At 38.2% G+C, this 16,635-nt stretch overlaps 2 protein-coding genes across 5 annotated transcripts in view; one reads left to right on the forward strand and one right to left on the reverse strand.

The window, feature by feature from the left end:
• The window catches only part of PLEKHH2 (pleckstrin homology, MyTH4 and FERM domain containing H2), a 157,593-nt gene that overhangs the window by 114,477 nt on the left and 26,481 nt on the right, over positions 1 to 16,635 (reverse strand). For all 4 annotated transcript variants that reach the window (XR_007515569.1, XM_049870622.1, XM_049870620.1 and 1 more), the window contains exon 3: positions 4,747 to 4,809. Coding sequence is in view for 3 of the 4 variants with exons in the window: in XM_049870622.1 (XP_049726579.1) it covers positions 4,747 to 4,809 (63 nt within the window). In the remaining variant the exon portion in view is untranslated. The remainder of the gene's footprint in view (positions 1 to 4,746; positions 4,810 to 16,635) is intronic.
• On the forward strand, positions 6,434 to 7,378 carry C1GALT1C1L (C1GALT1 specific chaperone 1 like). The gene has a single exon (XM_049870627.1). The coding sequence runs from the start codon at positions 6,434 to 6,436 to the stop codon at positions 7,376 to 7,378; it is 945 nt and encodes a 314-aa protein (XP_049726584.1).

Raw genomic sequence — 16,635 nt, forward strand, 5'->3', positions numbered from 1 at the left:
TTATAGAAGACATTAAGGAGGGAATAAGGAAATTCATAGAAAGCAACGAGAATGAAAATACTTCCTATCAAAATCTCTGGGACACAGCAAAAGCAGTACTCAGAGGCCAATTTATATTGATAAATGCACACATACAAAAAGAAGAAAGAGCCAAAATCAGAGAACTGTCCCTACAACTTGAACAAATAGAAAGTGAGCAACAAAAGAACCCATCAGGCACCAGAAGAAAACACATAATAAAAATTAGAGCTGAACTAAATGAATTAGAGAACAGAAAAACAATTGAAAGAATTAACAAAGCCAAAAGCTGGTTCTTTGAAAAAATTAACAAAATTGATAAACCATTGGCTAGACTGACTAAAGAAATACAGGAAAGGAAACAAATAACCCGAATAAGAAACGATAAGGACCACATCACAACAGAACCAAATGAAATTAAAAGAATCATTTCAGATTACTCCGTAAAATTGTACTCTAACAAATTTGAAAACCTAGAAGAAATTGATAAATTCTTGGAACAATACTACCTACGTAAACTAACACATTCAGAAGTAGAACAACTAAATAGACACATAACAAAAAAAGAGACTGAAACGGTAATCAAAAAACTTCCAACAAAAAAAAGTCCTGGCCCGGACGGCTTCACTGCAGAGTTCTACCAAACCTTCAGAGAAGACTTAACACCATTACTATTGAAGGTATTTCAAAGCATAGAAAAAGACGGAATACTACTCAACTCATTCTATGAAGCTACCATCTCCCTGATACCAAAACCAGGTAAAGACATTACAAAAAAAGAAAATTTTAGACCTATATCCCTCATGAACATAGATGCAAAAATCCTCAACAAAATTCTAGCCAATAGAATCCAACAACACATCAAAAAAATAATTCACCATGATCAAGTGGGATTTATACCAGGTATGCAAGGCTGGTTTAATATCGGAAAAACCATGAATGTAATCCATCACATAAATAAAACAAAAGATAAAAACCACATGATCTTATCAATAGATGCAGAAAAGGCATTTGACAAAGTTCAACACCCATTTATGATAAAAACTCTTACCAAAATAGGAATTGAAGGAAAATTCCTCAACATAATAAAGGGCATCTATGCAAAGCCAACAGCCAATATCACTCTAAATGGAGAGAACCTGAAAGCATTTCCCTTGAGAACGGGAACCAGACAAGGATGCCCTTTATCACCGCTCTTATTCAACATCGTACTTGAAGTCCTAGCCAGGGCAATTAGGCTAGACAAAGAAATAAAGGGTATCCAGACTGGTAAGGAGGAAGTAAAGCTATCACTATTTGCAGATGACATGATCGTATACATGCAAAACCCTAAGGAATCCTCCAGAAAACTACTGAAACTAATAGAAGAGTTTGGAAGAGTCTCAGGTTATAAAATAAACATACAAAAATCACTTGGATTCCTCTACATCAACAAAAAGAACACCGAAGAGGAAATAACCAAATCAATACCATTCACAGTAGCCCCCGAGAAGATAAGATACTTAGGAATAAATCTTACCAAGGATGTACAAGACCTATACAAAGAAAACTACAAAGCTCTACTACAAGAAATTCAAAAGGACATACTTAAGTGGAAAAACATACCTTGCTCATGGATAGGAAGACTTAACATAGTAAAAATGTCTATTCTACCAAAAGCCATCTATACATTTAACGCACTTCCGATCCAAATTCCAATGTCATATTTTAAGGGGATAGAGAAACAAATCACCAATTTCATATGGAAGGGAAAAAAGCCCCGGATAAGCAAAGCACTACTGAAAAAGAAGAAGAAAGTGGGAGGCCTCACTTTACCTGACTTCAGAACCTATTATACAGCCACAGTAGTCAAAACAGCCTGGTACTGGTACAACAACAGGCACATAGACCAATGGAACAGAATTGAGAACCCAGACATAGATCCATCCACGTATGAGCAGCTGATATTTGACAAAGGACCAGTGTCAATTAATTGGGGAAAAGATAGCCTTTTTAACAAATGGTGCTGGCATAACTGGATATCCATTTGCAAAAAAATGAAACAGGACCCATACCTCACACCATGCACAAAAACTAACTCCAAGTGGATCAAAGACCTAAACATAAAGACTAAAACGATAAAGATCATGGAAGAAAAAATTGGGACAACCCTAGGAGCCCTAATACAAGGTATAAACAGAATACAAAACATTACCAAAAATGATGAAGAGAAACCCGATAACTGGGAGCTCCTAAAAATCAAACACCTATGCTCATCTAAAGACTTCTCCAAAAGAGTAAAAAGACCACCTACAGATTGGGAAAGAATTTTCAGCTATGACATCTCCGACCAGCGCCTGATCTCTAAAATCTACATGATTCTGTCAAAACTCAACCACAAAAAGACAAACAACCCAATCAAGAAGTGGGCAAAGGATATGAACACACATTTCACTAAAGAAGATATTCAGGCAGCCAACAGATACATGAGAAAATGCTCTCGATCATTAGCCATTAGAGAAATGCAAATTAAAACTATGATGAGATTCCATCTCACACCAGCAAGGCTGGCATTAATCCAAAAAACACAAAATAATAAATGTTGGAGAGGCTGTGGAGAGATTGGAACTCTCATACACTGCTGGTGGGAATGTAAAATGGTACAACCACTTTGGAAATCTATCTGGCGTTATCTTAAACAGTTAGAAATAGAACTACCATACAACCCAGAAATCCCACTCCTGGGAATATACCCTAGAGATACAAGAGCCTTCATACAAACAGATATATGCACACCCATGTTTATTGCAGCTCTGTTTACAATAGCGAGAAGTTGGAAGCAACCAAGGTGTCCATCAACGGATGAATGGGTAAATAAATTGTGGTATATTCACACAATGGAATACTACGCATCGATAAAGAACAGTGACGAACCTCTGAAACATTTCATAACATGGAGGAACCTGGAAGGCATTATGCTGAGCGAAATTAGTCAGAGGCAAAAGGACAAATATTGTATAAGACTACTATTATAAGATCTTGAGAAATAGTAAACCTGAGAAGAACACATACTTTTGTGGTTACGAGGGGGGGAGGGAGGGAGGGTGGGAGAGGGTTTTTTTTATTGATTAATCAGTAGATAAGAACTGCTTTAGGTGAAGGGAAAGATAACACTCAATACATGGAAGATCAGCTCAATTGGACTGGACCAAAAGCAAGAAGTTTCCGGGATAAAATGAATGCTTCAAAGGTCAGCGGAGCACGGGCGGGGGTCTGGGGAACATGGTTTGCGGGGACTTCTAAGTCAATTGGCGAAATAATTCTATTATGAAAACATTCTGCATCCCACTTTGAAATGTGGCGTCTGGGGTCTTAAATGCTAACAAGCAGCCATCTAAGATGCATCAATTGGTCTCAACCCACCTGGAGCAAAGGAAAATGAAGAACACCAAGGCCACACGACAACTAAGAGCCCAAGAGACAGAAAGGGCCACATGAACCAGAGACCTACATCATCCTGAGACCAGAAGAACTAGTTGGTGCCCGGCCACAATCGAGGACTGCCCTGACAGGGAGCACAGCAGAGGACCCCTGAGGGAGCAGGAGATCAGTGGGATACAGACCCCAAATTCTCATAAAAAGACCAAACTTAATGGTCTGACTGAGACTTGAGGAATCCCGGCAGCCATGCTCCCCAGACCTTCTGTTGGCACAGGACAGGAACCATCCCCGAAGACAACTCATCAGACATGAAAGGGACTGGTCAGCGGGTGGGAGAGAGACGCTGATGAAGAGTGAGCTAATTATATCAGGTGGACACTTGAGATTGTGTTGGCAACTCTTGTCTGGAGAGGGGATGGGAGGATAGAGAGAGAGGGAAGCCGGCAAAATTGTCAAGAAAGGAGAGACTGGAAGGGCTGACTCAAGAGGGGGAGAGCAAATGGGAGTAGGGAGTGAGATGTATGTAAACTTATATGTGACAGACTGATTGGATTTGTAAACGTTCACTTGAAGCTTAATAAAAGTTATTAAAAAAAAAAATTGATGGGCAAAAACATGACAAACTTAGAGGAAGTATAAGAAATTTAATATACATTTACTGAAAGAAGTAATTTTATATCTAACCTTTGGAAATTCTTGACTCAATTGAATCTGACAGAAATCTTATTATATAATGTGAAGCTATGGATTTAGGATCATTAGACAAGCTTTAGGGCCGGGTGGCCCATCCGAACCATGCATTTTATTGTTGGTGAGGCCCAGAAAAGGTTAAGTGATAAAAAAAAAATTTTTTTTAAGTAGTACAAAAAAACTAGAAACTATGAAAATACAGAAGGAAAAAGAATCATTTCTAATACCACAACTTTAACAAACTTCTCTTAAACTTTTGGGATATTTCATATCAGCCTTTTTTTTTTAACTCTTAAGTTTACATTTTCTCCCTGATAACTGTAAACATATAAAAATTTTATATGTTTTTCCTAATACGTATTTATATATAAATACGGTTAGTATTATCATCAAGGTCATATTTGATTTTCTCAGAAGATGAAACCCCCTAATGAAAGCCTTCTGTCCTCTTGAAATTTTGTTAATGGGCAAGACAGGTTCTCCATTATCTCTATGGATTGAGCTTATGAATAATGAAAATAATAAGATGTGGAGGAAGGCTGAGCACTATCCTCCTAGGAAAAACAATCTTTATATTGGTAGAGGCAGAAAATTTTCTCAACTAAAATTATACTCTACCTGTTGAAAAGCTTTTTCTGCTTGACGTTCAGCATCAATAACTTGTCTCTCAAGCTGCTGCATCTGTAAGATGAGTGGGATAAAAACGTAAATATTCAAATTTTCCCATGCGGAAAGAGACTTTAAAATCTCACAATGTTACAAATTTCTCTAAAAATATTTAAAGTACTTTATCCGATATGAATTACATATAATTAGCACACTAAATGCTCTTTGAATATTTAAAAATTGATCAAACAAAATGCCAAAAGTTCAATACCTTTAATCAATGTAATATAATACCATGCGAGTATTCATCACTAGAATTTTCAGCATTGAATCGAAAATTAGAACTTACTGGTCAGCACACACTAAGGATAATAAATCCAAAAGAAAAGTAGGGTTTCAAATGTCATATTGGATGTATTGATCAAAAGGTCACAATGATATCAGGGAAGCGGTGTATTCTTATAAGCTCCATTCAAAAAAACCCGTTGCTGTTGGAACCGATTCCGACTCAGAGCGACCCTACAGGACAGAGTAGAACTGCCCTATAGGGTTTCCAAGAGGCGGCTGGTAGATTCAAACCACCAACCTTTTGGTAAGCAGCCGGGCTCTTAACCACTGCGCCACCAGGGCTCCGTAAACTCCACAGGTGGTATGTTTAAGTCAAGACTCCAGGTGGTTTTACATCCTTACAGATTGAGGAAACGACTCTGATTAAACACACACACGTAAACACACAAATCCACAAATGCATAGAACACAGAGAACTGAAAATTATCAGAGTATTTTTTAAAAGTTAGAGATTTTAAAACGTTCAGAGACAAAGGAAAATACTAAAATGAATATTGTATGTAAAATAAACAAAAGCCATAAAAAGGACTCAATCCAAATTAACATAAGAGATATGTGTACTAGGTATTGAATCCACAAACCATGATGCAAAACTTAATTTTAAACTCTTTTTTTCCTCAGTGTTCTCATTAAAAAATTTTTTTTAAAGGTTGCCTTCCTTTGGATTCTGACCCACGGAGACCCCGTGTTTCAGAGAAGAGCTGCACCCCATTGGATTTTCAAGGCTGTTATCTTTTGGAAGCAGATCACAGGCCTTCCTGCTGGGACACCTCCAGTATTGTCATATTCTGTGTCAAATACGCTGAAGTTTGGACAACTTGAGAGCCATCTGTGACTCGATGTATGCACATTTTCAATTTTATTGTGGGCTGGTATTTGAGACAAACAAATCTGTATTGGAGGAAGTACAACCAGAATGCTCCTTAGAGGCAAGGACATGTTGTCAGGAGGGATCAGTCCCTGGAGAAGGACATCATGTTCGGTAAAATACCACGTTCAGCGGAAAAGAGGAAGACCCTCAATGAGACAGACTGACACGGTGCCTGCAACGATGGGGGCTCGAGCATAACAACGCTTGTGCGCGTGGCGCAGGAGCGGGGCAGTGCTTCGTTCTGTGATACCCAGGGTCGTTAGGAGTCGGAACCGACGCGACTTTGGCACCTAACAACAACAACATTGGGGATGCTCAGAACTTCAGGTCCACCGCAAAGTGAGAGCCACCGGGGTCCCGCCCCCTCCGCCAAGGCGCCGGGGCCCCCCACCGAGTAGCGGCCCACCAGGAAGCGCGGCCACGGGCGAGCCGTGCCGAGGCGGCCTTCGATCCGCAGGCGCCCTTCTCAACGCCTCAAAAATGGTTTCCGAAAGCGGGGCATCGTTTTTTAAGGGTATGCTGCTTGGGAGCGTTTCCTGTGTTTTGATAACTGTGCTTGGCCAAATTAACACTCGACCCGAAGGCAAAATTCAAGACCATGAGCACCATCACCTTCGCGTGCCTAATAGAGAAAATTTCTTAAAAATGTCAGAAGTGCAACGCATGGAGCTTAGTAAAACTATCAGTGTTTACTGTATCATACTTGGAGAATCTAATTATGAGAGTTATCGGGCTGTATTGAAAGACACCTGGACCAAACACTGTGACAAAGCAGAGTTCTACAGTACTAAAAACAGTGGTTTGTTCAGCGTAGAAACAAATGACAAGTGGCTACAGATCAGGGAGATATACAAACATGGCTTTGAAAAGTATGGCTACAACTACAATTGGTTCTTTCTTGCACGTCCCACTACGTTTGCTGTCATTGAAAATTTAAAGTATTTTTTGCTTAAGAAGGATGCAACCCAGCCTTTCTATCTGGGCCACACTATAAAATCCGGAGACCTTGAATACGTAGCTGCGGAAGGAGGCATTGTCTTAAGTACGGAGTCGATGAAAAGACTTAACAGAGTTCTCAACACTGAAAACTGTGCGGATCAAAGTATCATTTGGAAGTTATCTGAAGATAAGCAGCTGGCAGGCTGCCTGAAATATGCAGGAGTTTTTGCAGAAAATGCAGAGGATTCCGAAGGAAGACATGTATTTAATACAAAACCAATTGTACATCTTATTAAAGAGGCAATGTCTAATAACCCTCGGGAAGTAGTACAAGGCTGCTGTTCAGATATGGCTATCACTTTTAATGGACTGACTCCTGGAAAGATGGAAGTAATGATGTATGGCGTGTACCGCCTTAGGGCATTTGGACATCACTTCAATGACACACTGATTTTCTTACCCCCAAATGGTTCAGAAAATGACTGAGGACTGGGGAGTAATAGAACTGTGCTGTCCAATACAGCCAGGCACAACATGTGGCTTTTGAGCACCTGAAATGTGGCTAGTCCAAATTGAAATGCAGTGTAAATGTAAAACATTTAAAAATACCTCATTAGTCATTTTTTAGACAGACTACATGTTGAAATAATTACATTTTGGATACAGTATATGAAATAAAATATACTATTGTTAATTTGATCTTTGTCTTTTATTAATATGGCTACTAAAACCAAAAAACCAGACCCACTGCCATCAAGTGGATTCCAAATCACAGTGATCCTATAGGACAGAGCAGAACTGCCCCATAGAGTTTCCAAGGAGTGCCTGGCGGATCTGAACTACCTACCTCTTAGTTAGCAGCCATAGTACTTAACCACTATGCCACCAGGGTTTCCATATGGCTACGAGAAACTTTTAAATCATATATGTGGCTCACATATTTTCACTGGATAGCAAAGATGTAGAATACACCTACTCCTCACTTATTGACATGATTAGTTTCCAAAGACTAGGATGTATACAAAAATTGATGTCATGAAAATGGAGGATGGCCACATCAGATCACAAAAATGAAGGACAACTACATCATTACTGCCAAATTACATCATCACATAACTGCCAAATTACATTAACTGCCAAACCACTGAGAATCATGGCCCAGCCATGTTGACACATAGCTTTAACCATCACATCCAGTGTTACTCTTGCCTTCCACCTCAGTATTCGTTACTGCCAGACATGTCAATAAATGTGCAAAATAATCAAATAGTGGATTTTTTTGCTGTTGTAAATGCGAAACGTCGGATAACGAGATAGTCAATAAATGGAGTAACTTTCTTCAGTTGTCACCACAAATGGCAACTTAACTGTCTATGCATGCCTTTTCATTTGAAAAGGGATCTTGACTCTGGAAGGGGTTTCAAAAATTTGATATGTAAACCGCCACTTCCCAAGTGCATTTTCTGGATCTCATATGAGCTTTCATTTTTATAAAAATATTTAAAATTTTTAGTGAGCTAGTGTTATTGTCTAAAAGTATTTTATTAAGAATTAATGTTATGGGCTATGACATTATGTAGAAGCAGTTGGACCAGCATTGTCTCTTCTGTCTAGGATATTGCTTAAACCAAAAAGGCCAACAGCAGACACAAGCCAACACCATGTTCTTCCACTACTGGCAATACGCTGACAGTTGTCACCTCTACAATGTAACTACATAATATGTTGAGAGGAATTTTGACACTTGTGGAGCCTTAGGCTGAATTTTGAATACTGGGGTTGCCAAGAGAAACAGAAAAATCCACAAGCAGGTTGCAGATCTATAAATTCTGGTACTGGAAAAAAAAAAAATCATTTAAGAGGACCATACAAACATCTTGTCATATCCTTCTGAAACATTTGGTTTCCAGTGATAACCGTGCTCTACACATAGTCAAAAACCCACTTCTGTTGAGGTGAATTCCAACTCATAGCAACCCTACAGGACAGGGCAGAGCTGCCTGATAGGGTTTCCAAGGAGTGGCTGGTAGATTCAAACTGCCAACCTCTAGGTTAGCAGCCAATCTCTTAACCACTGTGCCACCAGGGCTCCTTACACATAGTAGGTACTCAATCTATATTATAAATTATTGAATGAAATGTTAAAGCTGTTTGTCATCTGGAAAGCACCATGCTTGTGAAGGATACTATTCTATTTACCGCTGCCATAGTTCACCATTCAAATAGTTCTTTTCTGCTCTATGGCACCTACTTTCTATCTCACACTATTTTCCCAACCGCATTATAAATTGCTTGAAGGCAGATTTCATGTGTAAATACCATTTATATCCTCCAGAGCACTATACTTGCACATTTAACAGTCACTCAATAAAATTCTAAAAGCTTAGTAGCAAGCAGTAATCTTAGAAAAAAATTGATCATTTTCATTATAAAAAGCATATAAACACACAGACACACATGTGCACATGCACGCACACCATTTCATAAGACTTGGGATGCAAGGTTACAAAAATTGTGTGTCGTCGAGTCGATTCCAACTCATAGCAACCCCACAGGACAGAGGAGAACAACTCCATAGGGCAGTTTCCTAGGCTGTAATCTTTACAGGAGCAGATCATCAAGTCTTTTCTCCCACAGAACTGCTGGTGGATTTGAACCACTAACCTTTTGGTTAGCAGCCAAACGCTTAACCAAGGTTACAAGTAAACAGGCTAAATTTGCTGGACAAGAAAATTGTTTCTCTATATGCTTATGCCTTTAAATCGATGAATTAGTTAAAGGCACAGGTTCCAAATGTCATTTTTGCTTTCTTAATAAAAAGGGGGAAGTTGGAATCAACTCGATGGCAACGGGTTTGGTTTGGTTTTAGTCCTTGAAATATTAATATAGGGATGTGAAAAGATCACTGAACTTGGAGGCAGAAGACCTAAATCTGAATCCAGATAATACTGCTTATTAGCTATATAACCATGGGCAAGTTATTTAACTTCTTGGAGGTCTTGAATCTTTATCAGTAAAATCAGGTGACAATACTTCTCTCATAGCACTGATGTGAGGATTAAAAAAGAAAGTGTCCAGCATAGTATCTAAGACTTAATAGATGTCCAATGAATGTCTGTTAAATATGCTCGCTAAATTAAAAATTAAAGTGTTACAGAAATTTTTAAAGCAGGATTTTCTACCACATGCATTCATTATTTTAACGAATTAACTAAGTTAGCATGATTTAGTTTAAAATGAACAAACTAGAATAGAAAACAACAAATGTTGGTGAAGATGTGAGGAGATCAGAACCCTTATTCACTGCTTGTGGGAATGTAAAACGGTACAACTGCTATGGAAAACAGTAGAGTGATTCCTCAAAAAATTAAAAATAGAGCTACCTTATGATCCAGCAATTCCATTTCTTGGTGTATACTCTAGAGATCCAATAGATGAGACACAAAAAGCACTATTCACAACATCCAAAAAATGGAAACAACCTAAGAGCCCATCAACAGATGAATGGATAAACAAAACGTAGTACATGCATACAATGGAATACTATGCAACCATAAAGAAAGATGAGTTCCCAAAACATCTTGGAACATGGATGAACCTAGAGGACATTATGCTGAGCAAAATCAGTCAATAACAAAAGGACAAATATAGTATGATCTCACTTTTATAAAATGACAAGAGTGGCTATATGTACAGAGACCAATGTTCACGGCGGTTACCAGGGATGAGGGCGGGGGATTGATTCTCTAGACAGTAGTTGCTTTTTATTTATGATGATGGGAAAGGTAGCACCGAATGTGGGAGAACTGTACATAACTTAAACAAGGTAACAAATGCTACTAGGTTGTACTCACACAAAAAAGCTGTTTTGATAATTTTGCAACAACAACCAAAATACATGGGTATGTAGGTGTATATACGTTGTTGTTGTTAGGTGCTGTCGAGGTGGTTCCGACTCATAGCGACCCTATGTACAAAAGAATAAAACACTGCCCAGTCCTGCACCATCCTCACAGTCACTGGTATGCTTAAGCCCATTGCTGCAGCCACTGTGTCAATCCATCTTGTTGAGGGTCTTCCTTTTTTTCGCTGACCGTCTACTTTACCAAGTATGATGTCCCAGGGACTGATCCCTCCTGATAATATGTCCAAAGTATGTGAGACGCAGTCTCGCCATTCTTGCTTCCAAGGAGCATTCTGGTTGTACTTCTTCCAAGACAGATTTGTTCGTTCTTTTGGCAGTCCGCGGCATATTCACTATTCTTCGCTAACACCACAATTCAAAGGCATCAATTCTTCTTTGGTCTTCCTTATTTATCATCCAGCTTTCACATGCATGAGACAATTGAAAATACCCTGGCTTGAGTCAGGCGAACCTAATTTTTTAAGGTGACACCTTTGCTTTTCAACACTTTAAAGGGGTCTTTTGCAGCAGATTTGCCCAATGCAACACATCTTTTGATTTCCAGATTGCTGTTTCCATGGGTGCTGATTGTGGATCTAAGTAAAATGAAATCCTTGACAACTTTAATCTTTTCTCCATTTACCATGATGCTGCTTATTGGTCCAGTTGTGAGGATTTTCATTTATCTTGAAGTGTAGTCCATACTAAAGGCTGTAGTCTTTGATCTTCATCAGTAAGTACTTTAAGTCCACTTCACTTTCAGGAGGCAAAGTCATGTCATCTGCATAATGCAGGTTGAAAATGATTCTTCCTCCAATCCTGATGCCAAGTTCTTCTTCATGTAATCCAGCTTCTCAGATTATTTTCTCACCATATGGACTGGATAAGTATGGTGAAAGGATACCAACTTGACGCACACCTTTCCTGACTTTAAGCCATGCAGTATCCCCTTGTTCTGTTCAAACAACTGCCTCTTGATCTGTGCACACATTCCTCATGAAGACAATTAAGTGTTCTGGAATTATATATATATTATAGATTGAATTACGTTCCCCAAAAATGTGTGTCAACTTGGCTAGGCCATGATTCCCAGTATTTTTTGGTTGTCCACCATTTTGTGATCTGATGTAATTACCTATGTGTTATAAATCCTAAAACCTTTATGATGGTAATGAGGCACGACTAAAGGCAGTTTTGTTAATGAGGCAGGACACATTCTAAAGGATAAGGTTGTATCTTGAGTCAATTTCTTATGAGACATAAAAGAGAGAATTGAGCAGAGAGGAGATGGACCTCATTACCACCAAGCAAGAAGAACCAAGAGCAGAATGCATTCTTTGAACCTGGGGTCTCTGTACTGAGAAAAACAGATGCCTCTTGAGCACAATTAAGCATTCTGGAATTCCCATTCTTCGAAATGTTATCCATGATTTGTTATGATCCATACAGTTGAATGCCTTTGCATAGTCAATAAGACACAGGTAAACATCCTTCTGGTATTCTCTGCTTCGCAAAGAATGAGAGATCCAGAACACTTAATTGTGCTCCTGCAGAACCTGTACATAGACCAAGAGACAGCTGTTAGAACAGAAAAAGGGGACACTGTGTGGTTTGAAGTCAGGAAAGGTATGCATCAGGGTTGTATTCTTCTACCATACTTACTCAATCTGTATGCTAAACAAATAATCTGAGAAGCTGAGCTATATGAAGAAGAACACCCCATCAGAATTAAAGGAAGACTCATTAACAACCTGTGATATACAGATGACACAACCTTGTTTGCTGAAAGTGATGAGGACTTGAAGCTCTTACGGATGAAGGTCAAAGACTATAGCTTTTGGTATGGATTACACCTCAACATAAAGACAATAAAAATCCTCACAACTGGGGCCAGTAAACAACATCATGATAAATGGAGGAAATACTAAAGTTCTCAAGGATTTCATTTTACTTGGATCCATAATCAGTACCCATGGAAGCAACAGTCAAGAAATCGAATGATTATTGCACTGGGCAAATGTGCTGCAAAAGACCTCTTTAAAGTCTTAAACACCAAAGATGTCACTTTAGGGACTGAGGTACGCCTAACCCAAGTCGTAATATTTTCAATCCCCTCATATGCATGTGAAAGCTGGATGATGAATAAGGAAGACCAAAGAATTGATGTCTTTGAATTATGGTGTTGGTGAAGAATATTGAATTTACCATGCAATGCCAGAAAATAAATTTGTCTTGGAAGAAGGACAGCCAGAATGCTCCTTAGAAGCAAGGATGGCAAGACTACTTCTCACAGACTTTGAACATGTTATCAGGAGGGATCAGTCCCTAGAGATGGACATCATACTTGGTAAAGTAGAAGGTTAGCGAAAAAGAAGACCCTCAAAGAGATAGATTGACACAGTGGTTGCAACGATGGCTTCAAGCATAACAATAGTTGTGAGGATGGTACAGGACCCGGCAGTGTTTCATTCTGTTGTACACAGGGTTGCTCTGAGTCAGAACCGACTCTACAGCACCTAACAACATGAAAAGCCTTTATTAACTTCATACTTAACGGTAAAAGACTGAATGCTTGCCCCCTAAAGTAAGAAATAAGGCAAGGATGTCTTCTTACCACTTCTGTTCAACATTTTACTAGAGATCCTAGCTAGTATAGGAAGTCAAGAAAGGAATAAAAGGCATATAAACTGGAAAAGAAGACTTTATTCACATATATCATGACTATCTATACAGAAATTCACAAAAAATTTACAAAATAGCTACAAGAACTAATAAGTGAGTTCATCAAAGTCACATCAAGATATGCAAAAATCAGTTGTATTTCTATATAAAAGAGATGAAGAATTAAAATTGGAACTTAACAGTACCAAGAGCAGCAAAAACACAAAATATTTACAGATGAATCTAATATGTTCACTATTTGCTGAAAGCCACCAAACACTGATAAGGGAAATTAAAAGATCTAAATAAGTGAAGAGTTACACTATGCTTCAGCAACTCAATATTAAGATGTCAATTATCCCAAAACTGATCCATAGATTCTACCCAATAGTAGTCAAAATCCTAGCAGACATTTTTGCAGAACTGACAGACTTGAAAATGTATATGGAAATACAAAGGACCTAGAATAGCCATGATAACTTAGGAAAAGAACATTCAAACTGCCTGAAATCAAGACCTATTAAAAAGCAATGGTAACTAAGACAAGGTGATATTGGAGTAGAAATAGACATACAGATTAACGGAAGAGAATAGAGCATCCAGAAATATACCTACAAACATATGATCAAATGATTTTTTTTTGCATTTTTGTTTACGATAATTTTGTTGTCAGATCACATTGACATTGCATACAATAACAGTCTCCAGTTATTTTGGTTGCTTAAATCTCACTCTCTCGTAGGTTTCTTAGGGAGATCTAGGAACAATATTTTCTGAGTTCTTTCACACTGATAGCTGTTTGCTGTGTCCTTTATACTTGAGAGCTAGTTCTGCTGGATACAAAATCCTCGGATCACATATTCTTTCCTTGATATCTTAAACATGTTATTCCATAGTCTCCTGACATAAAGCACTGCTTTCAAAGTATAATAATTTTATGCTCCTTTATGATATAAAAGTCACTTTTTGTTTATGCCAGATACCCAAAAGATGGGTTCTTTTTCTTTAACACCCAGTACTTTTACTAAAATATATCTTGGTATATGTCAGTCTGGGGCTAATGTTCTCAGGTACATGACACACTCTTTCGGATTGTAGTTTTAACTTTTTTACTTTCTGGAAAGTTTTCTTGAATTCTAGTGTTTGCATTTGCTTTATTCCTTTAGTTTTCTTCTTCAGGGACTTTTTAAAATCTGTATGTTGTTATTAGCTTATCTTCAATATTGGTCATTTTTCTCTCAAATGCTTTCTGTCTTCTTTTTGATAATAATATTAAAATAATAATAATAAACGTTTATCCCTTTTATCTCCTATTTCTAGTATGTCATTATTTGCTGAGTTTACTAATTCTTGTGTTCCTTCTACTTTAATCTATCCCACTGCCATCAAGTAGATTCCAACTCAAGAAGCAGCTGGTAGATTCTATCTGTCCTCTGGAGTCGTTATGAGTCGGAACTGACCGACAGCAATGGGTTAGGTTAGGTTAGGTTAACTACGTGACCACACCTGAAGCTCTCTGTCCACTGGTGCTTGGCCTGATCAGCTGTGCACTCATTACTCCTTGGTCACCCAGATTTCCCAAGTTGGAGCAACTACCACCTTCTCCTTTTTTCCATTTTGTGAATAGCATCAGAAATAGGTATCTGGGGAAACGATTAAAAGCCCAAAGCTACTTGACTCTTTGGGAAGCCAATGCAGCAACACAAATCAATAAGCTTTGACCCCATAATTCTACTTTGACCCCTTATTTCTACTTAGGGGAATCTTTCCTAAAGAAAGAACTCCAAACAAGAAGTTCATCTGCAGTGCTGTCTAAGATAATGGAAAACTATAAACAGCCTGTATGTATAACAAGAAGGGAAATGATCAGGAAATCCCCGGTACTTATTATTATGGAGCCCTTTATGATCATGAACACAAAGACTGGGAGATGACATGGAAAATGCTAATGATAAAATGACACAACATTCGATGAATCCAGTATATTTACACTGTATATTTCCATCTATCTATGTATTTTTAAAACTATACATTAAAAAAAATAAGAATGCTAACAGTAGTTTTCTTAAAGAGCTGGCAGTACAGGTGATTTTTTTCTTTATATTTTTCCAAACTTATTTTTATTTTATTTTTTAAATTGAGATATAACTCACTTACCATAAAATTCACCATATTAAAGTGTACATACAATTCAGTGGTTTTTAGTATATTCCCAGAGTTGTGCAACCACCACCACTATCTAATTGGAGAACATTTTCATCGCCCCATAAAAGAACCGTGTACCTGTGAGCAGTCGCTCCCCACTCTCGCCCCCAACCCCTGGAAACCACTACTTCCTGTGCCTGGTCACAGCTTTTCTACCCTCTAAATGCAACCACAAAGTGACAGACCCCATTCAATGTCAAATAGAGTCAAGGAACCACCAATAAACTCATGAGGAAATACAATGATTGTCATCCTAAAGCCACTAGCCTCTGAGGTAATCTTTTACACAACAGATAACTAATACCCAAGGCTGTCATTCTGTGGAGTGTAGGTGTAGAAAGATATCTGTGACTGTCCTCATGGTACCGCTGATCATCTGATTAGCATTTCATTGAAAACTACTCTCATTCTGATGTGCACTTTCTAGGAATGGTGTCTTCTCTTAGTCCTCTGTCCATGAATGTAATATCGGGAAATCCAGTGTCTCAGCTTTAAGAAATATACTCATGACTTAGGAAGCAGTGAGTTTATGTTAACGGGGGAGGAGCAACTAAGAAAAGGTGGGCGAGAATGGCTGCACAGCTCAAAGACTGTAATCCATGTCACTGAATCGTACGTGTGGAGACGGTTGAGCTGGTGTATGCTTTGCTGTGCATATTTCCAACAACGACAACAAAATAAATTTAAAAAAAGAAACATATTCATGAAAAGTACAGGCTTTTCCCAACTTACCATTTCACAAACTGTAAACATACACCCAAAATAAATGTGTTATTTTGCAGATTTGCTTTGTTTTAAGGTAAAAAGTGTTTATTTAAATCATTAGGATACACACTTCAGATTAAATACACAATGAAGTATAAATAGCACAATGTTGGGTTAACCTTAGAAAACTTTTTTTGAACAATGCATCTGGATTTTTTCTTTTGAAGACAGCGTTATCTGTATTATGAATTGTAAGTCTGCTGCTGCT

Source organism: Elephas maximus, chromosome 26 (genome assembly GCF_024166365.1).
Source record: "Elephas maximus indicus isolate mEleMax1 chromosome 26, mEleMax1 primary haplotype, whole genome shotgun sequence".
Lineage (NCBI taxonomy): Eukaryota > Metazoa > Chordata > Mammalia > Proboscidea > Elephantidae > Elephas > Elephas maximus.

What these genes read in the sequence shown, in the direction of transcription:
- C1GALT1C1L (XM_049870627.1), top strand. Translation starts at nt 6,434, where the DNA reads ATGGTTTCCGAAAGCGGGGCATCGTTTTTTAAGGGTATGCTGCTTGGG.